Raw genomic sequence first — 23,501 nt, forward strand, 5'->3', positions numbered from 1 at the left:
GTGAGCTCTCTTGTGTATGGAGGAGTCGGGACATAGCTGCCAGACAAACCACTATTTGGCTGACAGCTAGCCAATGTGTATGGGGGAATTTACTCCTCCACCTGACACCCTATGTCAGTGGATGTCTTAAAATGGTTGCCTCATAAAGATAGTCTTTGTCCCCATGCCTTCATGTATGACATAAGACGTATTCCTTTGGCTGGGACCTTTAAAAGGCGTTCCATTTGAGTGACTTTCCCTACATCTGGCGGCTATTTTGCATGAATGACCACTCAATGTCAAACTCTCCATCCAAAGGACTATGACTTGTAAACCATTCAGATGTTTGACATTTAAGACCACTTTTGGATTCATACAGCAGTGGTTGTGAAATGAAAAACTCAAGAGCCCCTCAACAAAGATCAAACTTTGTCACCCAGTAATCCAAGATATAAAAAGTCTTCATATCCTGTGCCACCTTGTGATACTGTGCCCTGCATCAAGAGATGGCTGTCCTGCATAGGGTCTTACTACTTTAAAGGAAAGGCTGGGACCCCTCTTTCTAAAGGTAGAATTGCAGTCATACTGACTGCCTCCATAGTGTGTAAAGTATTGCCAAAATCTAGAAATCTTTGCTATTGTTATTCTTTCTTTAGCTGGTGGTGAATTTCTGACCTTTGATCTGATCAACAGGTTCTTTTTTTATCATGAGTTTCCTACCTTCGTGAAAAGCGAGACTCTTTAGTGGGAGATAGAGGTGGCAATGCTCGTCCTGGGTTGGTTTCCTCCCAGCTGTCAGGTTTTAGAAGAGGGATGGAATCTGGAAAGAATGGCCATGATTGTGCAGAGTCATCCATACGCGAGTTGTTCCTTCTATTAAAAGGGACGTCTTGCTGGGGTTTTCTATGAATTGAGATGGTTTCAGAAGCACGTAGTGCATCCTGTCTGAGCGGCATGTCCAGTGAAGATGGCTGCCAAAGTGTTTCTGAGGGCTGAGGTACTGTCCGTCCTCGGTTAGATGTTGGTCTGTGATAAGGAGGTTGATCCCGTCTAGGATATGAAGGCTGAGACCCACCAGCAAATGTTTCTTCTCTGGCATTGCGATTAAATTGATTATGTCGACTGGGTGATGGGTTTCTAGGTATATAGGGCTCCATGAATGGAGCTGCAATCTCCCTTTCTCTATGAAGAGGGTACAATGGCCTGGCGAGCCCTGCAGAGTAAAGATTGTCCCTCTCATCTCGAAAAGGTGGCTCTGGATGTGGCTGAATGCTGTGAGGGTTTGGCTCTGGCCTTGATACCCAAGAAACTTGCCGATATGGAGACAAGCAAGCACGACTTCTTTCGATGATTCCCAAGCCACAGGTCTGTGAACATGAGGACCATGTTCCCCATGAGCCCCATGTGCCAGCTATTTTATTCTCCACCTGGTCATCTTCCAAAGTTTGTCGAGATATCCGATGAGGTATCTGTAAAACATAGAGACACAAAGACAGCTATAAAATCGTCCACTAGCTTTGAACACATCCTGTAGAGTCATTTGCTAACCATATATCATAAGAGGTTAATATTTCTACACTTTTACTAATGTAGCACCAGTCCAGATCTTTTTAAGACCTTCTGCAAATCCCAGAGGATGGAATTCCCCTAGGAAAAGGCAGTCACGTCTACACCAACACACATTGTTCTCATATATCTACCAACAACACGTGTTAGATAGAAACATACCATATGGGTGGAAAAAGCTAATCGCCCATGTAATAACTTCCTTTCAATGATGATGGGAAAAGCATATAATAGATGTCAGCTCCTCCATAAACTTTAGTACAAACATCTTCATAAGCAACTCATCAAAGCAATGTCCCACAGACGTCATTATTCCCCAAACATATTATGATGGTATGGCCCATCCAAAGCACAATACAAAATGTTACGCTCCCCTACAAACAAAGTTAATTTCCATTTTAACTAAATAGATAATTACTTTTGACCTTGATTGTTGGAAGCACAAACAGATAGCAATTTATTAAATCATTCATGGACGGATTTATGTGAGAGGGACACAATAGTGATGCACTCCTCTTTGACTTTGCGTGACCTATCAGGGCTGCGATCTGTATCTTCTATAAAGGGAATGCTTGACAATGGCTTGTTACGGAAGAGGATAAATTTTGCCAAGTCAGAAATAGCTTCACATTCTCCCATGTAACAATGGTATGTGCTGTCACTGGGATTCCTGACAGCAGAAGCTCTATTACGGTCAGCCATACATCATGTGCTGCCATCTGAAGACAATCTAGACCCTGCACCCACAGGGCAACAGATAAATGTAACATCTTCATTTGGCAGCAAATTAGAGAGGCAAAATTCTGATTGCGACTCTGAATGCAAAGTGTGTACTAGAGCCACCCCAAACATCACGTGCGATGTCTTCCAATAATGCATGCTACTAGTTACAAGGGGAAACATTGCAGATGAGCAAATTGATTTAAAACAAATTTAATTCAGAATAAATTTTTAGGAATGTGCTAAATTTCTGATTCACTATGTGCAAATTGCCTAAACTGGCCACCACCACTTTTTTATATTGCAGAAGATTACATCAGGCAGAGAAGGATCAAATGACTTTGGTGGGCTTCCTCACAATAACTAGCCACTATCATATTGCATGTCACTATACAAAAAAAGTTGCACTCTGTAGTGGTAAAGCATGTAGACATGGAATATATGAAATATGAATAGCAATACTGCTCTGGATAGTAAGAAGAAATTGAGACGCTTAGCACATAATTTGGCCAATTCATGCCTGCCCAGCAACCAAAAACAAGGTGGTCCCACGCTGCTGGGATCCTACGTGTCTAGTGTGAATACTTCTCTCCTGGGTAAATGTGGATACCTCTCTCAAAACCGTATCTACCCATAAATGCAGGCTTTTGAGAGAGGTATCCACGAATTATGTGCTAAGCGTCTCAATTATTTCTTATTATCCAGAGCAGTATTGCAATTTATCTATATACATAATTGTCTAAGGGTCACTTCCGTCTGTCTGTCTGTCCTTCTGCCACGGTTATTCATTCGCTGATTGGTCTCGGCAGCTGCCTGTCATGGCTGCCGCGACCAATCAGCGGCAGCCACAGTCCGATTAGTCCCTCCCCTACTCCCCTGCACTCACTGCCTGGCGCCCACTCCGTAATCCCCTCCACTCACCGCTCACACAGGGTTAATGGCAGCGGTAACGGCCCGCGGTGTAACGCACTCCGTTACCGCTGCTATTAACCCTGTGTGTCCTGTTGTGAATTCTGTGGCTGAATTCACTCCTGTGGTCACAAGTGGTACTGCAGCTTCTGAGCTTCCTCCCTCAGGTGTTCTGGTGAGCTCGTTAACTGCTTCATTACTTAACTCCGCCTGATGCTGCTATCCTTGCTCCTTGTCAATGTTTCAGTGTTGGATCTGAGCTTCTCCTGATTGTTCCTGTGACCTGCTGCTCTTTATAGCTAAGTGCCTTTTGCTTTTTTGTTGCTTTTTTTCTGTCCAGCTTGTCTTTTGTTTTGCTGGAAGCTCTGAGACGCAAAGGGTGTACCGCCGTGCCGTTAGTTCGGTACGGTGGGGTTTTTTTTGCCCCCTTTGCGTGGTTTTGCTTTAGGGTTTTTTGTAGACTGCAAAGTTCGCTTTACTGTCCTCGCTCTGTCCTAGAATATCGGGCCCCACTTTGCTGAATCTATTTCATCCCTACGTTTTGTCTTTTCATCTTACTCACAGTCATTATATGTGGGGGGCTGCCTTTTCCTTTGGGGAATTTCTCTGGGGCAAGTCAGGCCTATTTTTCTATCTTCAGGCTAGCTAGTTTCTTAGGCTGTGCCGAGTTGCCTAGGTAGTTGTTAGGCGCAATCCACAGCCGCTTTTAGTTGTGTTTAGGATAGGATCAGGTGTGCAGTCTACAGAGTTTCCACGTCTCAGAGCTCGTTCTTGTATTTTTGGGTATTTGTCAGATCACTGTGTGCGCTCTGATCGCTAAGCACACTGTGTTTCTGGATTGCCTTCATAACACCTGTCATTAGCAAACATAACAGTACAAGGAGCCAAACTAATGATTCTCAATAGAGGGAAAGAAGAAGTTCTGACATCATTTTTTTTTTTTTTTTCTGCTCTGTGTTCATTTTTTTTTTCCCCTAGACATTTGGGTGATTCTGGACACAGGTGTGGACATGGATATTCAGGGTCTGTGCTCTTCAATGGATAATCTCGTTATAAATGTACAAAAAATTCAAGATACTATTGATCAGAAATCTATGTTAGAACCAAGAATTCCTATTCCTGATTTGTTTTTTGGAGATAGAACTAAGTTTCTAAGTTTCAAAAATAATTGTAAGCTATTTCTGGCCTTGAAACCTCATTCTTCTGGTAATCCTATTCAACAGGTTTTGATTATTATTTCTTTTTTGCGCGGCGACCCTCAAGACTGGGCATTTTCTCTTGCGCCAGGAGACCCTGCATTGAGTAGTGTCGATGCGTTTTTCCTGGCGCTCGGATTGCTGTACGATGAGCCTAATTCAGTGGATCAGGCTGAGAAAATTTGCTGGCTTTGTGCCAGGGTCAGGATGATATAGAAGTATATTGTCAGAAATTTAGGAAATGGTCAGTACTCACTCAGTGGAATGAATCTGCGCTGGCAGCTTTGTTCAGAAAGGGTCTCTCTGAGGCTCTTAAGGATGTCATGGTGGGATTTCCTATGCCTGCTGGTTTGAATGAGTCTTTGTCTTTGGCCATTCAGATCGGTCGACGCTTGCGCGAGCGTAAATCTGTGCACCATTTGGCGGTACTGCCTGAGGTTAAACCTGAGCCTATGCAGTGCGATAGGACTATGACTAGAGTTGAACGGCAGGAATACAGACGTCTGAATGGTCTGTGTTTCTACTGTGGTGATTCCACTCATGCTATTTCTGATTGTCCTAAGCGCACTAAGCGGTCCGCTAGGTCTGCCGTCATTGGTACTGTACAGTCCAAATTCCTTCTGTCCATTACCTTGATATGCTCTTTGTCGTCGTTTTCTGTCATGGCGTTTGTGGATTCGGGCGCTGCCCTGAATCTGATGGATTTGGATTATGCTAAACGTTGTGGGTTTTTCTTGGAGCCTTTGCGGTGTCCTATTCCATTGAGAGGAATTGATGCTACACCTTTGGCCAAGAATAAACCTCAATACTGGGCCCAGCTGACCATGTGCATGGCTCCTGCACATCAGGAAGTTATTCGCTTTCTGGTGTTGCATAATCTGCATGATGTGGTCGTGTTGGGGTTGCCATGGCTACATACCCATAATCCAGTATTGGATTGGAATTCCATGTCGGTATCCAGCTGGGGTTGTCAGGGGGTACATGGTGATGTTCCATTTTTGTCGATTTCGTCATCCACCCCGTCTGAGGTCCCAGAGTTCTTGTCTGATTATCAGGATGTATTTGAAGAGCCCAAGTCCGATGCTCTACCTCCGCATAGGGATTGTGATTGTGCTATCAATTTGATTCCTGGTAGTAAATTCCCTAAAGGTCGATTATTTAATTTATCCGTGCCCGAACACGCCGCTATGCGCAGTTATGTGAAGGAATCCCTGGAGAAGGGACATATTCGCCCATCGTCATCACCACTGGGAGCAGGGTTCTTCTTTGTAGCCAAAAAGGATGGTTCGCTGAGACCGTGTATTGATTACCGCCTTCTTAATAAGATCACTGTTAAATTTCAGTATCCCTTGCCATTGTTATCTGACTTGTTTGCTCGGATTAAGGGGGCTAGTTGGTTCACTAAGATAGATCTTCGTGGTGCGTATAATCTGGTGAGAATCAGGCAAGGAGATGAATGGAAAACTGCAATCAATACGCCCGAGGGTCATTTTGAGTATCTAGTGATGCCGTTCGGACTTGCCAATGCTCCATCTGTGTTTCAGTCTTTTATGCATGACATCTTCCGTGAGTATCTGGATAAATTCCTGATTGTTTACTTGGATGACATTTTGATCTTCTCAGATGATTGGGAGTCTCATGTGAAGCAGGTCAGAATGGTTTTTCAGGTCCTGCGTGCTAACTCTTTGTTTGTGAAGGGATCAAAGTGTCTCTTCGGTGTGCAGAAAGTTTCATTTTTAGGGTTCATCTTTACCCCTTCTACTATCGAGATGGATCCAGTTAAGGTCCAAGCCATCCAGGATTGGATTCAGCCGACATCTCTGAAAAGTCTGCAAAAGTTCCTGGGCTTTGCTAATTTTTATCGTCGCTTCATCTGTAATTTTTCTAGCATTGCCAAACCATTGACCGATTTGACCAAGAAGGGTGCTGATTTGGTTAATTGGTCTTCTGCTGCTGTGGAAGCTTTTCAGGAGTTGAAGCGTCGTTTTTGTTCTGCCCCTGTGTTGTGTCAGCCAGATGTTTCTCTTCCGTTCCAGGTCGAGGTTGATGCTTCTGAGATTGGAGCAGGGGCGGTTTTGTCACAGAGAGGTTCTGATTGCTCAGTGATGAAACCATGTGCTTTCTTTTCCAGGAAGTTTTCGCCCGCTGAGCGTAATTATGATGTGGGCAATCGAGAGTTGCTGGCCATGAAGTGGGCATTCGAGGAGTGGCGTCATTGGCTTGAAGGAGCTAAGCATCGCGTGGTGGTATTGACTGATCATAAGAACTTGACTTATCTCGAGTCTGCCAAGCGCTTGAATCCTAGACAGGCCCGTTGGTCGTTATTTTTTGCCCGCTTCGACTTTGTGATTTCGTACCTTCCAGGCTCTAAAAATGTGAAGGCGGATGCTCTGTCTAGGAGTTTTGTGCCCGACTCTCCGGGTTTATCTGAGCCAGCGGGTATCCTCAAGGAAGGAGTCATTGTGTCTGCCATCTCCCCTGATTTGCGGCGGGTGCTGCAAAAATTTCAGGCGAATAAACCTGATCGTTGTCCAGCAGAGAAACTGTTCGTCCCTGATAGGTGGACTAATAAACTTATCTCTGAACTTCATTGTTCGGTGTTGGCTGGTCATCCTGGAATCTTTGGTACCAGAGAGTTAGTGGCTAGATCCTTCTGGTGGCCATCTCTGTCACGGGATGTACATACTTTTGTGCAGTCCTGTGGGATTTGTGCTAGGGCTAAGCCCTGCTGTTCTCGTGCCAGTGGGTTGCTTTTGCCCTTGCCGGTCCCAAAGAGGCCTTGGACACATATTTCGATGGATTTCATTTCTGACCTTCCCGTTTCTCAAAAGATGTCAGTCATTTGGGTGGTCTGTGATCGCTTTTCTAAAATGGTCCATCTGGTGCCCTTGGCTAAATTGCCTTCCTCCTCTGATTTGGTACCTTTGTTCTTTCAGCATGTGGTTCGGTTGCATGGCATTCCTGAGAATATTGTTTCTGACAGAGGTTCCCAGTTTGTTTCAAGGTTTTGGCGAGCCTTTTGTGGTAGGATGGGCATTGACCTATCCTTTTCCTCGGCTTTCCATCCTCAGACTAATGGCCAGACCGAACGAACCAATCAGACCTTGGAAACATATCTGAGATGTTTTGTTTCTGCAGACCAGGATGATTGGGTGTCCTTTTTGCCGTTGGCTGAGTTCGCCCTTAATAATCGGGCCAGCTCGGCTACCTTGGTTTCTCCATTTTTTTGCAATTCTGGGTTCCATCCTCGTTTCTCTTCAGGACAGGTTGAGTCTTCGGACTGTCCTGGTGTGGATTCTGTGGTGGATAGGTTGCAGCAGATCTGGACTCAGGTAGTGGACAATTTGATCTTGTCCCAGGAGAAAGCTCAACTTTTCGCTAATCGCAGACGCCGTGTGGGTCCCCGACTTCGTGTTGGGGATCTGGTTTGGTTATCTTCTCGTCATATTCCTATGAAGGTTTCCTCTCCTAAATTTAAACCTCGTTTTATTGGTCCGTATAGGATTTCTGAGGTTCTCAATCCTGTGTCTTTTCGTTTGACCCTCCCAGACTCCTTTTCCATACATAATGTATTCCATAGGTCGTTGTTGCGGAGATACGTGGCACCTATGGTTCCATCTGTTGAGCCTCCTGCCCCGGTTTTGGTGGAGGGGGAATTGGAGTATATTGTGGAGAAGATTTTGGATTCTCGTGTTTCTAGACGGAAACTCCAGTATCTGGTTAAATGGAAGGGTTATGCTCAGGAAGATAATTCCTGGGTTTTTGCCTCTGATGTTCATGCTTCCGATCTTGTTCGTGCCTTTCATGCGGCTCATCCTGGTCGGCCTGGGGGCTCTGGTGAGGGTTCGGTGACCCCTCCTCAAGGGGGGGGTACTGTTGTGAATTCTGTGGCTGAATTCACTCCTGTGGTCACAAGTGGTACTGCAGCTTCTGAGCTTCCTCCCTCAGGTGTTCTGGTGAGCTCGTTAACTGCTTCATTACTTAACTCCGCCTGATGCTGCTATCCTTGCTCCTTGTCAATGTTTCAGTGTTGGATCTGAGCTTCTCCTGATTGTTCCTGTGACCTGCTGCTCTTTATAGCTAAGTGCCTTTTGCTTTTTTGTTGCTTTTTTTCTGTCCAGCTTGTCTTTTGTTTTGCTGGAAGCTCTGAGACGCAAAGGGTGTACCGCCGTGCCGTTAGTTCGGTACGGTGGGGTTTTTTTTGCCCCCTTTGCGTGGTTTTGCTTTAGGGTTTTTTGTAGACTGCAAAGTTCGCTTTACTGTCCTCGCTCTGTCCTAGAATATCGGGCCCCACTTTGCTGAATCTATTTCATCCCTACGTTTTGTCTTTTCATCTTACTCACAGTCATTATATGTGGGGGGCTGCCTTTTCCTTTGGGGAATTTCTCTGGGGCAAGTCAGGCCTATTTTTCTATCTTCAGGCTAGCTAGTTTCTTAGGCTGTGCCGAGTTGCCTAGGTAGTTGTTAGGCGCAATCCACAGCCGCTTTTAGTTGTGTTTAGGATAGGATCAGGTGTGCAGTCTACAGAGTTTCCACGTCTCAGAGCTCGTTCTTGTATTTTTGGGTATTTGTCAGATCACTGTGTGCGCTCTGATCGCTAAGCACACTGTGTTTCTGGATTGCCTTCATAACACCTGTCATTAGCAAACATAACAGTGTCCCCAACTATTTACTATTGATGCTGCCTATGCAGCATCAATAGTAAAAATATGTCATGTTAAAAATAATAATAATAAAAAAAACCTTCTATACTCACTTTCCGCCGCCTTTCGCACTCCTCGCCACGCTCCCGGGACCGTTCCATTGCAAGCAGCAGCTACGGTCCCAGGGCTGGTGTGCGACAAGGACCTGCCGTGACGTCACAGTCATGTGACCGCGACGTCATCATAGGTCCTGCTCACACCAGCCCTGGGACCGGAAGCTGCCGCTTGCAATGGAGCGGTCCCGGGAACGTCGCGAGGAGCGTGAAAGGCGGCGGATGGTGAGTATAGCAGGATTTCAATGGGCCTTCGGAAGGTGAGTATATGTTTTGGTTTTTTTTAAGTCTCTATACTACGTGGCTCTGTGCTGTATACTCCGTCGCTGTGCAATATACTATGTGGCTGGGCAATATACTACGTGCCTGGGCAATATACTATGTGGCTGGGCAATATACTACGTGGGCTGGGCAATATACTACATAGCTCTGCTATATACTATGTGGCTGGGCAATATACTACGTGGCTGGCCAATATACTACGTGACTGGGCAATATACTACGTGACTGGGCAATATACTACGTGACTGGGCAATATAATACGTGGGCTGGGCAATATACTATGTGGCTGGGCAATATACTACGTGCCTGGGCAATATACTACGTGGCTGGGCAATATACTACGTGGGCTGGGCAATATACTACATAGCTCTGCTATATACTATGTGGCTGGGCAATATACTACGTGACTGGGCAATATACTACGTGACTGGGCAATATAATACGTTGGCTGGGCAATATACTACGTGACTGGGCAATATACTACGTGGCTGGGCAATATACTATGTGGCTGGGCAATATACTACGTGGCTGGGCAATATACTACGTGGCTGGGCAATATACTACGTGACTGGGCAATATACTACGTGGCTGGGCAATATACTACATGGACATGCATATTCTAGAATACCCGATGTGTTAGAATCGGGCCACCATCTAGTATTTCATATATTCCATGTCTATATGCTTTAGCATGACAGAGTGCAACTTTTTTTTGTATATTGTATATGGAGGTGGCTGCTCCTAGTATGAACCTGTTAACATTAGCTTGGAAGTGCCAGTCAGTCTTTTGTCATTTGTATATTAGCTCTCTAACCGAGCACTCTGCCCTTCAACATGTGGTGGTTTTAATTACAGCACGATCCTACCTACCCATAAATACAGGCTTTTGAGAAAGGTATCCACATTTATGTCACCAGAGTACCACTGCTTTCTTTGTTGGGATCTATGCAAAGGAGTTTTTTATTTTTTATTTCCTGAAGTTTATTTCCCGTTGCGTTTTGTGCTTCTCGGAGATAGTTCCTCGCCTTATTTGGTCCTGCAATGAATGGCGTTTTATGGATAAAATTCGCAAACGTCTTAATCGAAGTATGGCAAAGTTTTTGTTTTCGCTCGGTGCAGTCTCATATAGACATAAGGATTTAGCAGGGTTTTGAGGTAGGTCTATATATGAAGGATGGTGTGCATCGCTCAGAAATTGGGTTGGACATATTTAATACGAGTTTGGCCAGTTTGATTGAGGAGGCTGTGGTGGTTTGGGGGCCAAGCTTGCTTGAGGCATGCTTGGCGTGTGGGTGCTTGCCCAGCTTTCGTGTCATTTATTTGGTAAGTGGGGAAGGTTTTAAGAGGCGGGGGAGTTATCCCATGTACAAGCCCCCATTTAGAGCAAATAGCGTGGGGGCTTCATGGGATTTCAGCACCAGCTCCCCCATGTTTTCTATTGGCTAATTGGATTAGAGTTCAGTTTTGGTATGTTCCCTTAGTTCTCTCAATGTTTAGGCTATGTGCATATGATGCGGATATTGCTGCGGATCCGCAGCGTTTCCGCAGCTGCGGGTCAGCAGCAGTTTCCCATGAGTTTACATTTCAATGTAAACCTATGGGAAACAGAAAACGCTGTGCATATGCTGTGAAAAAAATGCACGGAAGCGCAGCGGTTTACATTGCGCAGCATGTCACTTCTTTCTGCGGATTCCGCAGCGGTTTTACAACTGCTCCAATAGAAAACCACAGTTGTAATACGGCAGTGAAATCCGCAAAAAAACTGCAGTAAATCCGCGATAAATCTGCAGCAAAAACACAGCGTTTTTGCCCTGCAGATTTATAAAATCCGCTGCGGAAAAATCCGCAGTGGACCATTCTACGTGTGCACACACCCTTAAGGTTTATTCATATCTCCCCCTGCTTTGATTTGTTATGTTAATGGTATTCACCTGTTGGTGATTGGTTCTTCTAGTCCTCAGGTGACAGGCAGAAATGAGCAACAGGAGTCTGATTGGTTAGCAGATTTTGGCGCCAAGGAGAACTTCTTAAGCACTGCATTCCTGTCAGAAGAAGTTACAGCAGCCGGTATCTTAATTACCACTGCCCGCCCTTTCTAAGTTAACGTTGTTGCGGTATTTATTAGATGTTGCTAACCCAGCTTTCTGGGCGGAGACTGGATGGTTTTATTGTCTATGGAGTAATGAATTTTATTGTTATTTAGTGGTTTAATATATTTAATTTTGAGAAACCGCGGCCTTTTTTCTTCACACCATGTGTTTCGTGTCATTTATTTGGTAAGTGGAGAAGGTGGTTAGAGGCGGGGGAGTTTTGGTGCCTGCTATTTTATAACTGCGTGCACACCAACTTATATAACAGTTCATCTCTTTAGGTTTGGTTTTTTTCGCACTCTGTGCAAATAAAAGTGCGGCCTCCCTTTTCTTTGAGCTGGACATTACATTCATATAGCTCTCCATGGCTGGGTGTCCATTAGCCGGGTCTAAAGGTACCGTCACATTAAGCGACGCTGCAGCGATATAGACAACGAGCCGATCGCTGCAGCGTCGCTGTTTAGGTCGCTAGGAGGCGTCAAACACGGCAACAGCAGAACGATGCAGGAGCGATCCAGTGACGTACTTATCGTTCTCGCTGGTTGTTCGCTCCATGAAAAAACTTTGCTGGCATCGTTGCTTTTGCTGTCAAACATGACGAATCACGCCGACCTGACGACCAAATAAAGTTCCGGACTTCTAGCTCCGACCAGCGATGGCACAGCGGGATCCAGATCGCTGCTGCGTGTCAAACACAACAAGATCGCTATCCAGGACGCTGCAACGTCACAGATCACTGTCGTTCTCGTTGGAAAGTTGCTCAGTGTGAAGGTACCTTTAGTCCTCAGCCCTTATCCACATGTACATCAATTGACATATGATAAGGTTTTAATACTAGAGGTTACGGCCGTTCTGAATAGGGTCATCTTGATGAGGTGGAATGGCTTCTACGTTTTTTTTAATCAAAATTATGCTAACTAAGCACCATGTATTATCTTCATGCACTATTGCTATTTAGGGTGTTAGCGTATTATGTCTTATCTCGGATTTTGTTTTTTTTCCAGGCATTTGGAAACTTTGGAGTTTTATTGAGGCTTATTTTCTGGAAAAATTTGGCAAAGCTTGTGAATTTGAAAAGATTCGCTCATCTCCAGTGACAATAATATGGTCAAAAAAAGTGTCCCATTCCTAGTGAATTCCAATGATCAGATGAGATCTTTGGAGAACCCCACCAGTAAGGGTTCGGTGTTCCTGTAGTGCCACCACAGGAGAAGTTGAGAATTACACAGTGCCTATTCAAATCAATCAGTTTTCTGCGATGGGACAGTTCCTCCACAGCGAGAGATACTGTTTATTATGTCTCTCAACTCTGCTCAATAGATGATGAATCCCATTGCATAAATGGGTCTTCTAAACTAGACAACCCAATGTTTGGCCATTTCTAGTCAATACTGCGTGACAACTACAAAAGACGGTTACTTCACTGTCCTTGGTGGTTTTACCCAGCATTCAGACCCCGAAGAACATATCAACAGATTAGAATCCATAACATGTCAGTAAAAGAAATAAGCACTACCTGCCCACAGCTGCTTTGGTAGGGATAACATTACTAGCTTTTCATCTGCAGTGAAGCATGGTTCCCTCATAACGGAGGTATTAAAAAAACACAAAGACAGCATATTCAGACATCTTCAGTGAAAAAGGTTACACAAAGGTCTCAAGGCTCACAGCGATCAGATATGATCTGTGGTATTACTTTGCAAGATTTAGATTTCCCTACAGCACCACCACAGGAGACACTATGCATTACACAGTCTTCATTAAAATTAATATGCTCTACATAAAACGAATGGACATGTTAGTGGATCGCTCCCATGGGGCCGTGGGGTACTCGGTACCGGGTCCTACGGTTCACAGGGGGATGTCACGGTGGCTGACCCGGTCCGTGGCCCTGGGACGTCCGTGTAAAGGGGAAAGGTCTTTAAGGGGAATGTTTGTGATGCCACCTGTGGTATTCGGTCAGGGTGACCGATGGTGCTTTAAGGGGGTCCGCTGGGGTGATGTTATGGCAGCTAGATGGTATACCTACCCACAGGTCAAGTATACCTTTACTGAAGACTTCAGCATCCACGGTCCAGGACACCAGATCACAGGGCAGGCAGAGTCCGGCCGGTTTGGAGGCAAGTCCAGAGTCCCCTTGTCCAGGTGGAAATCAGTAGCCTTCCCTCGCGCTGCAGTGGTGTAGTTCCTTACTGCCTATGGCTTCACATAAGGGTCTCACAGATGTGATGTCTTTCTCTCTGTCCCCCATAGTCGGATAGGACAAACCCGTATGACTGGTGGCTTGAGGCTGTTTATAGGGACTCTAGCACGCCCCAGCCTCTGAGGGTTGCTACCGTGCCTCCTGGGTGTAAGGCGGACAGGTAACTTGCAATTAGCTGTCCTGTCGGTCTCTGGAGCAAAGTATAAAGGTCCTTACTCCCACAGTGTTCCGGCCACCGGGATTCTGCACCTCAGAAGGAGGCAGCCTGTGTAGGGCTGGTCCCCTTCTGGTATCCTCTTCTTTGCTATGACTTCCTTCATGCTCGCTGCAATACAGTTCTGCCTTCTGAATGTCTCTTTCTGGGAGCTGCAGCTCTGAGGGCATGCACAGCTCCTTTGGACCCTCTCCACCTCAGACTCAGGTCTGGAACGTTCTGCCAGAAGTCCTGTCTGGAACTAACTAACTTTCCCTACAGACTACAGACTACCCGTTATATATATATATATATATATATATATATATATATATATATAGGGAGTGACCTAATAAATAGGAGCAGAAGCTCCCCCTGGTGGTCTGGAGTGTGAAATGTGTTGCATGCCTGTGATACCTGGATGCAGTTATCCTTCTTTGCCTCCAAGCGTAGCATAACTCTCCCCGAGAGGAAAGCAATACACTGCGACGATCAGGACCCTGGGGCGCCGCATTAGGTCTTCCAGAAATCTTTGAAGACACTTTTTGCTCCTAGTAAGGACCATACCCCTTTTCCAGACCCCTTTTACTTAATTTTGTGCTATGATCCCAAAATATACACTACTAAGACCGAGAGCTAGTTTTTAATTGACAGCCGCCACTCTACTGCTACCAACAAGGATCTTTTAGCCTTTACAAAACTCATTAAGGTTGTCCAGACTATGAGACGTTCTTTGATCATGAACTCATATAAAACTTGTAACAGATCTAATACCTATTCCCACTTTCTACATCTAAAGGTACCTTCACACATAACGATTTTGTTAACGATATCGTTGCAACGTCATGCTTTTTGTCACGTAGCAACGATCCCGCTAACGATCTCGTTATGTGTGACAGCGACCAACGATCAGGCCTCTGCTGGGAGATCGTTGGTCGCTGGGGAATGATCAGGACCTTTTTTTGGTCGCTGATCACCCGCTATCATCGCTGGATCGGCGTGTGTGACGCCGATCCAGCGATGTGTTCACTTGTAACCAGGGTAAATATCGGGTTACTAAGTGCAGGGCCGCACTTAGTAACCTGATATTTACCCTGGTTACCATTGTAAAAGTAAAAAAAAAAAAAATAGTATATACTCACTTTCCGATGTCTGTCACGTCCTCCGGCGTCAGCTTCCCTGCACTGACTGTCAGTGCCGGCCGTAAAGCAGAGCACTGTGGTGACGTCACCGCTGTGCTCTGCTTTACGGCCGGCGCTGACACAGTCAGTGCAGGGAAGCTGACGGCGGGGGACGTGACAGACATCGGAATGTGAGTATGTAGTGTTTTTTTTTTTTTACTTTTACAATGGTAACCAGGGTAAATATCGGGTTACTAAGTGCGGCCCTGCACTTAGTAACCCGATGTTCACCCTGGTTACCCGGGTGCTGCAGGGGGACTTCGGCATCGTTGAAGACAGTTTCAACGATGCCGAAGTCTTTCCCCTGATCGTTGGTCTCTGGAGAGAGCTGTCTGTGTGACAGCTCCCCAGCGACCACACAACGACTTACCAACGATCACGGCCAGGTAGTATCGCTGGTCGTGATCGTTGGTAAGTCGTTTAGTGTAACGGTACCTTAAGACCTTCAAGAAAACCTCCAATGGATCACACAATACAGACCTTCAGCCCTTTGATGTGAAGGAGTAATTTACTGGTATTTAGAGCGGCTAATGGTTCCTGCATGTTACAGAGTCTTATGGCAATGAAAACCATTCGATAGTCTATAATATGAGTCAGGTTACCGAAGTCCTGGGGCGTTGGGATGACAACATCAGTTTTACTAGTCCATCAACCAAAGAATGATCACAAGGGCAGGTTGACCAGTTTGTCTTCTCATGGCATGAGCAGAAACCATCAAAGCCCAAGATAAAAGAGTAGCGGTATCAAGTGTCAAAAGTTAACTATGAAAAAGACCAAAGTATTCTGGATTCAATCATATGTTGTGTAGATGGTGGAGCCATAAATCATGTGCCTTAACTTGTGTGCTATGGTATGAGGACATGAAATATTTTTTTTTTATTAGATTTTTTTAAGATTTCACCTTTCTTTGTTTTTATGGCCTGTTTTTGGCCATGCTGAGATTATATCCTAACAGTAATTCTCAGAGTCCTGTGGGGTTTAAGTTGTGTATACATATCAGTTACTGTACATTTTTTCAGAACTGGTTGCTTTCTGCAGGATACGGACAACTATCTTATATGTATGGGGGTCCACAGACTCTCCCTCACTCAACAATAGAAAGAAAAAAGTATCGGGCATGTTAAATTTCAACATGCCTCATCTCTTTGTCCTCCTGCAAGCTAAATGTCTGGTAATGTCCTTCCCACTGAATACATTTGGACTGTTGGTTGAGCTTGGATTTGTAGTAGGGTGATGGAAAATATACCAGTTATACTCAACTTTAGTCAGGCCAAGGTTGCCTACAATCCTTGGGGTTCATGGCAAAAACTACAATGAGAAATTAATAGTCATCACACTGCCAGTGCCAAAACAGTAACACCAGTATCCAGTGTGAACCTGGTCTAAGGAGTTTCATAGATAGATGTTTCAGCCAATCGTTCAGCAGGCAGCTAGCTCTCCCAACTGGCTTACCTTGCTAACAACAAAAGTATCTGCAGACCACAATAAGACATGATGGATTCTTATGAGACGATGTCAGGGCAGAGTCGGAAGCCCCCATGCATATTAGACTGTCAGCGGAGCCTGTGGATATCAGCGAGTTTGGCCAATTGTAGTCTAATATATGGCAGCTACAAGACCCTGATTCATCAAGACTGCCATTTCTCATGCCGGTCTTGATGAGGGGGATATATGGAGTATGAGGAGAAAGTCTCTTAATGAAATTGTCAAGGTGCAAAGTGACCTGCGCCTACAAGTGTGCCTTGCCACAAATCTTACTCCAGTTGGTAAGTGGAGTAAGACTTGAGGCACCCCTTGTCCTGAATTTGACAAGCATGGGTCATCATACCCTGCCATGTCTCTATTCTGATCCAACTCTGCCGACTTGGTCAGAAATGGTGTGACTTTTCAAAGCTTTTTACGCCAGAATTTTGAATCGGAGCAAAAGTATGTAAATAAATAAAAATATAATTCCCCATCCCTAAAAAATAAAGCTTACTTAAAAAAATAGAACACTGTCCATTGCCAACATTTAACTAATTGCTTTTTGACTAATATTTTAAATTCATTGAGAAAAAAAAACATATTTTTTGGGATGACACCTTGGTAAACTTTTTTAAGACATCCATACGCTCTTGAGGGATCAGTGGGACATACTTTGTTCCATATGTCTTTGACATAGGACCACATTAAATGCATATATTCAGGTTTATCCCTTAGCACAGCAGGGGTTAGGATGACCTAAAACTGTAGTCATTGTGTATATTCATCTAACAAACCAACCGTTCCCTAAACAGAAACAAGGAGAAGTTGTTTCTCCGCTCCAACCTCATCGCCAATGCATGACTTGTCAAGCTTTAAGTACAATGAGGTTTCCTGCTGGGGAGGGAGGTGGAGGTGGGGGGGTTAAGAGATGTAATAAGCCGAGCATCTAAAGACCCATCAATAAGTGTAACACAGCATCTGTATAAGAAGAGGGACAAAGGCCAACCACCGAATGCCTGGAATTTGGCAGGTCTTCAGGAACTACATTCCACCATGACCAAGGCTGCAGGGTTTTAGGCAATATACCCTAATATATACTGTATATATATATATATATATACTAACTGAAGAGCCCGGCGTTGCCTGGGCATAGTAAATATCTGTGGTAACTAACTAATTAATAGCACCTCACTTCTCTTATTTTCCCATCACGCCTCTCATTTTCCCAATCACATCTTTCATTTTCCCCCTCACATCTCTCATTTTCTCCCTCACACCTCTCATTTTCTCCCTCACTCCTCTCATTCCCCCCTAACACTTGTCATTTCAACCTCACATCTGTCATTTTCTGATCACTCCACTATTTTTCCTCACTCCTCTCATTTTGCACTCACACCTTTTCATTTTCACCTCACACCTCTCATTTTCACCTCATCACCTCAGTATATACATGTTTGTCATCTCCCTTATATATAGTATACATCTGTATGTCATCTCCTGTATATAGTATATACCTGTATGTCATCTCCCCTGTATATAGTATATACCTGCTGTGTGTCATCTCCCCTATATATAGTATATACCTGAATGTCATCTCCTTCTATATACAGTATATATCTGTGTGTCATCTCCTCCTGTATATAGTATATACCTGCATGTCATCTTCTATATATAGCATATACCTGTATGTCATCTCCTCCTGTATATAGTATATACCTGTAGGTCATCTGCTCCTGTATATAGTATATACCTGTGTGTCATCTCCTCCTGTATATAGTATATACCTGTATGTCATCTCCTCCTGTATATATATGTACCTGTATGTCATCTCCTCTATATAGTATATACCTGTGTGTCATCTCTCCTGTATATAGTATATATCTGTGTGTCATCTCCCCTGTATATAGTATATACCTGTGTGTCATCTCCTCCTGTATTAGACCTCGTTCACACATTATTTGCTCAGTATTTTTACCTCAGTATTTGTAAGCTAAATTGGCAGCCTGATAAATCCCCAGCCAACAGGAAGCCCTCCCCCTGGCAGTATATATTAGCTCACACATACACATAATAGACAGGTCATGTGACTGACAGCTGCCGTATTTCCTATATGGTACATTTGTTGTAGTTTGTCTGCTTATTAATCAGATTTTTATTTTTGAAGGATAATACCAGACTTGTGTGTGTTTTAGGGTGAGTTTCGTTTGTCAAGTTGTGTGTGTTGAGTTGCGTGTGGCGACATGCATGTAGCGACTTTTGTGAGATGAGTTTTGTGTGGCAACATGCGTGTAGCAACTTTTTGTGTGTCGAGTTGCATGTGACAGGTTAGTGTAGCAAGTTGTGTGCAGCAAGTTTTGCGCATGGCAAGTTTTGCGCGTGGTGAGTTTTATGTGTGGTGCCTTTTGAGTATGTGCAAGTTTTGTGTGAGGCAACTTTTGCATGTGTTGCAACTTTTGTGCATGTGGCAATTTTTCCGCGTGTGCAACTTTTGCGTGTGGCGAGTTTTCCATGAGGTGAGTTTTGCACTTGTGGCGAGTTTTCCAAGAGCCTAGTTTTTGCATGTGGCGAGTTCTGCGCGTGGCGAGTTTTGAGCGGCGACTTTTGTGTTTCGACTTTTATGTGGCGAGGTTGGTGTATTTGTGGTGAAATGTGTGCTGAGGGTAATATGTGTTCAAGCACGTGGTAGTGTGTGGCGCATTTTGTGTGTGTGTTCATATCCCCGTGTGTGGTGAGTATCCCATGTCTGGGCCCCACCTTAGCAACTGTACGGTATATACTCTTTGGCGCCATCGCTCTCATTCTTTAAGTCCCCCTTGTTCACATCTGGCAGCTGTCAATTTGCCTCCTACACTTTTCCTTTCATTTTTTCCCATTATGTAAATAGGGGCAAAATTGTTTGGTGAATTGGAAAGCGCGGGGTTAAAATTTCACCTCACAACATAGCCTATGACGCTCTCGGGGTCCAGACATGTGACTGTGCAAAATTTTGTGGCTGTAGCTGCGACGCCTCCAACACTTTTCCTTTCACTTTTCCCCCATTATGTAGATAGGGGCAAAATTGTTTGGTGAATTGGAAAGCACAGGGTTAAAATTTCACCTCACAACATAGCCTATGATGCTCTCAGGGTCCAGACGTGTGACTGTGCAAAATTTTGTGTCTGTAGCTGCGACGCCTCCAACACTTTTCCTTTCACTTTTTTCCCCATTATGTAGATAGGGGCAAAATTGTTTGGTGAATTGGAATGCGCGGGGTTAAAATTTCGCCTCACAACATAGCCTATGACGCTCTCGGGGTCCAGACGTGTGACTGTGCAAAATTTTGTGGCTGTAGCTGCGATGGTGCAGATGCCAATCCCGGACATACATACATACACACACACACACACACACACACATACACACACACATTCAGCTTTATATATTAGATATATATACTAGATGGTGGCCCGATTCTAATGCATCGGGTATTCTAGAATATGCATGTAGTTTATTTATGAAGTTTTCAGAATACACAGGATTCGGCCGGCCGGGAGCGACCAATTAGCGAAGCGTGGTTCAAATTCTGCGCCAATTCGTGGCCGGACTGCGCCTGTCGCTGATTGGTCATGCCTGGCCGCGAATAATCAGTGAAGCCAGGGCCTGCTCCAGGTTTTTGAGGGCCCTGGGTGAAAGAGTTTCAGCGGTCCCCCTCTTTAACACATACCCCGATTCATGATGCGCAGATACAGCAGAGAAATATACCACAGCCAAGTAGCATACAGCCCACGTAGTATATAACACAGCCCACGTAGTATATAACACAGCCCACGTAGTATATAGCACAGCCCACGTAGTATATTACCCAGCCACGTAGTATATAGCACAGCCCCCCTAGTATATAGCACAGGCACGTAGTATATTGCCCAGCCACATAATATATTGCACAGCCACGTAATATATTGCACAGCCACGTAGTATATAGCACAGCCCACGTAGTATATAGCACAGAGACGTAGTATATAACACAGCCCATGCAGTATATAACACAGACCATGCAGTATAGAGCACAGCGATGTAGTATATTGCCCAGCCACGTAATATATACAACAGCCACGTAGTATATAGCACAGAGATGTAGTATATAACACAGCCCACGCAGTATATATCACAGCCCATGCAGTATATAACACAGCCCACGTAGTATATTGCCCAGCCACGTAGTATATTGCACAGCCACGTAATATATTGCACAGCCACGTAATATATTGCATAGCCACATAGTATATAGCACAGCCACGTAGTATATAACACAGCCCATGCAGTATATAACACAGGCCATGTAGTATAGAGCATAGCGATGTAGTATATTGCCTATCCACATAATATATACCACAGCCACGTAGTATATAGCACAGAGACGTAGTATATAACACAGCCCATGCAGTATCTAACACAGCCCACGTAGTTTATAGCAATGTGGGCACCATATTCCTGTTAAAAAAAAGAATTAAAATAAAAAATAGTTATATACTCACCTTCCGTCGGCCCCCGGATCCAGCCCAGGCATTTACCGATGCTCCTCGCGACGCTCCAATCCCAAGAATGCATTGCGGTCTCGCGAGATGATGACATAGTGGTCTCGTGACCACATGGACCGGAGTGTCGTGAGGAGCAGCGGGAAAGGCGACGGAAGGTGAGAATATAATGATTTTTTATTTTGTTTATTATTTTTAATATTAGATCTTTTTACTATTGATGCTGCATAGGCAAAAAGTTGGTCACACAGGGTTAATAGCAGCGTTAACGGACTGTGTTACACCGCGGCATAACGCGGTGTAACATAGCCATTAACCCTGTGTGAGCGCTGACTGGAGGGGACACTGACAGAGAGAAGGAAGGGACGAATTTGCGGCGGGACTGTGCCCTGCCGGTCGCGACCAATCAGACGCGGGATTTCCGTGACAGACAGACAAACAGACAGACAGACAAACAGAAGGAAGTACCCCTTAGACGATTATAGATATATATATATATATGTATATATATATATACAGTGGGTACGGAAATTATTCAGACCCCTTTAAATTTTTCACTCTTTGTTTCATTGCAGCCATTTGGCAAATTCAACAAAAGTTCATTTTTTTCACATTAGTGTATACTCTGCACCCCATCTTGACTGAAAAAATCAGGAATGTAGTAATTTTTGCAAATTTATTAAAAAAGAAAAATTAAAATATCACTTGGTCATAAGTATTCTCAGTATTGAGTAGAAGCACCCTTTGAGCTAGTACAGCCATGAGACTTCTTGGGACTTATGCAACAAGTTTTTCACACCTTGATTTGAGGATCCCCTGCCATTCTTCCTTGCAGACCCTCTCCAGTTCCATTAGGTTGGATGGTGAACGTTGGTGGACAGCCATTTTCAGGTCTTTCCAGAGATGCTCAGTTGGGTTTAGGTCAGGGTTCTGGCTGGGCCAGTCAAGAGTGGTCACAGAGTTGTCCTGAAGCCACTCTTTTGATATTTTAACTGTGTGCTTGGGGTCATTGTCATGTTGGAAGGTGAACCTTTGGCCAAGTTTGAAATCCAGAGCACTCTGTAAGAGGTTTTCATCCAGGATATCTCTGTACTTGGCCGCATTCATGTTTCCTTCAATGACAACCAGTCATCCTGTCCCTGCAGCTGAAAAACACCCCCATAGCATAATGCTACCACCACCATGTTTCACTTTTGGGATTATATTGGGCAGGTGATGAGCAGTGCCTGGTTGTCTCCACACATAGCGCTTAGAATTATCACCAAAAAGGTCTATCTTCGTCTCATCAGACCAGATAATCTTATTTCTCATAGTCTGGGAGTCCTTCATGTGTTTTTTAGCAAACTATGTGGGCTTTCATATGTATTGGACTGAGGAGAGGCTGGCGTCAGGCCACTATGCCATAAAGGCCCGACTGGTGGAGGGCTGCGGTGATAGTTGACATTGTGGAACTTTCTCCCATCTCCCTACTGCATCTCTGGAGCTCAGCCGCAGTGATCTTGGGGTTCTTCTTTACCTCTCTCACCAGGGCTCTTTTCCCATGATTGCTCAGTTTGGCTGGACGGCCAGGTCTAGGAAGAATTCTGGTGGTCCAAAACGTCTTCCATTTAAGGATTATGAAGGCCACTGTGCTCTTAGGAACCTTGAGTACTGCAGAAATTCTGTTGTAACCTTGACCAGATGTGTGCCTTGCCATAATTCTGTCTGTGAGCTCGTTCCTTTGACCTCATGATTCTCATTTGGCTTCACGTGCACTGTGAGCTGTGAGGTCTTATATAGACAGGTGTGTGCCTTTCCAAATCAAGTCCTATTAGTATAATTAAACACAGCTGGCCTCCAATGAAGGAGTAGAACCACTTCAAGGAGGATCGCAAGGAAATGGACAGCATGTGACTTAAATATGAGTGTCTGAGAAAAGGGTCTGAATACTTATGACCATGTGATATTTCAGTTTTTCTTTTTTAATAAATTTGCAAAAATTTCTGTTCCTGTTTTTTTTCAGTCAAGATAAGGTGCAGAGTGTATATTAATGTGAAAAAATGAACGACTGTCGCCTACTGATGACGACCAATTAATAATTGGCAACTAAAAGACTAAAATTACCAACTAATCTATGATACAGGAAAAATATTTATCTTTGTACCTAATCTATGGGAAGTACTAAAACTGAAGATGAGTATTACTAGTCTAAAACTACCCATTAAAGAGTAAATTTTTTATAAATGTTTTAGGCCCCTTAATTCTGAGCAGATCGGTAAGTGTCTGGGTCCTAAGACCCAACCGATCTAACATCTCTTAGAATTGCATAGCTAAAATGACAAGAGTGCCCAGTTTCTGCCTGAGCACTATCAAATCTCCACCAGGACTTAATCCTGCGACGTCTGCTTCTGTCGCCAGACACAATCGTATTCATTCTGCGGGTTGTGCTGGTGATAGAAAATGTGTTGG

The 23,501-nt window shown here is 44.4% G+C and overlaps 1 protein-coding gene across 2 annotated transcripts in view; it reads right to left on the reverse strand.

Moving 5' to 3' along the window:
* ADAMTSL4 (ADAMTS like 4) overlaps window positions 1–23,501 on the reverse strand; it is a 186,169-nt gene that overhangs the window by 127,209 nt on the left and 35,459 nt on the right. For both annotated transcript variants that reach the window (XM_069727043.1, XM_069727052.1), the window contains exon 3: window positions 700–1,448. In XM_069727043.1, the coding sequence (XP_069583144.1) occupies window positions 700–1,448 (749 nt within the window). The remainder of the gene's footprint in view (window positions 1–699; window positions 1,449–23,501) is intronic.

Source organism: Ranitomeya imitator, chromosome 1, assembly GCF_032444005.1.
Source record: "Ranitomeya imitator isolate aRanImi1 chromosome 1, aRanImi1.pri, whole genome shotgun sequence".
NCBI classification, from domain to species: Eukaryota; Metazoa; Chordata; class Amphibia; order Anura; family Dendrobatidae; genus Ranitomeya; species Ranitomeya imitator.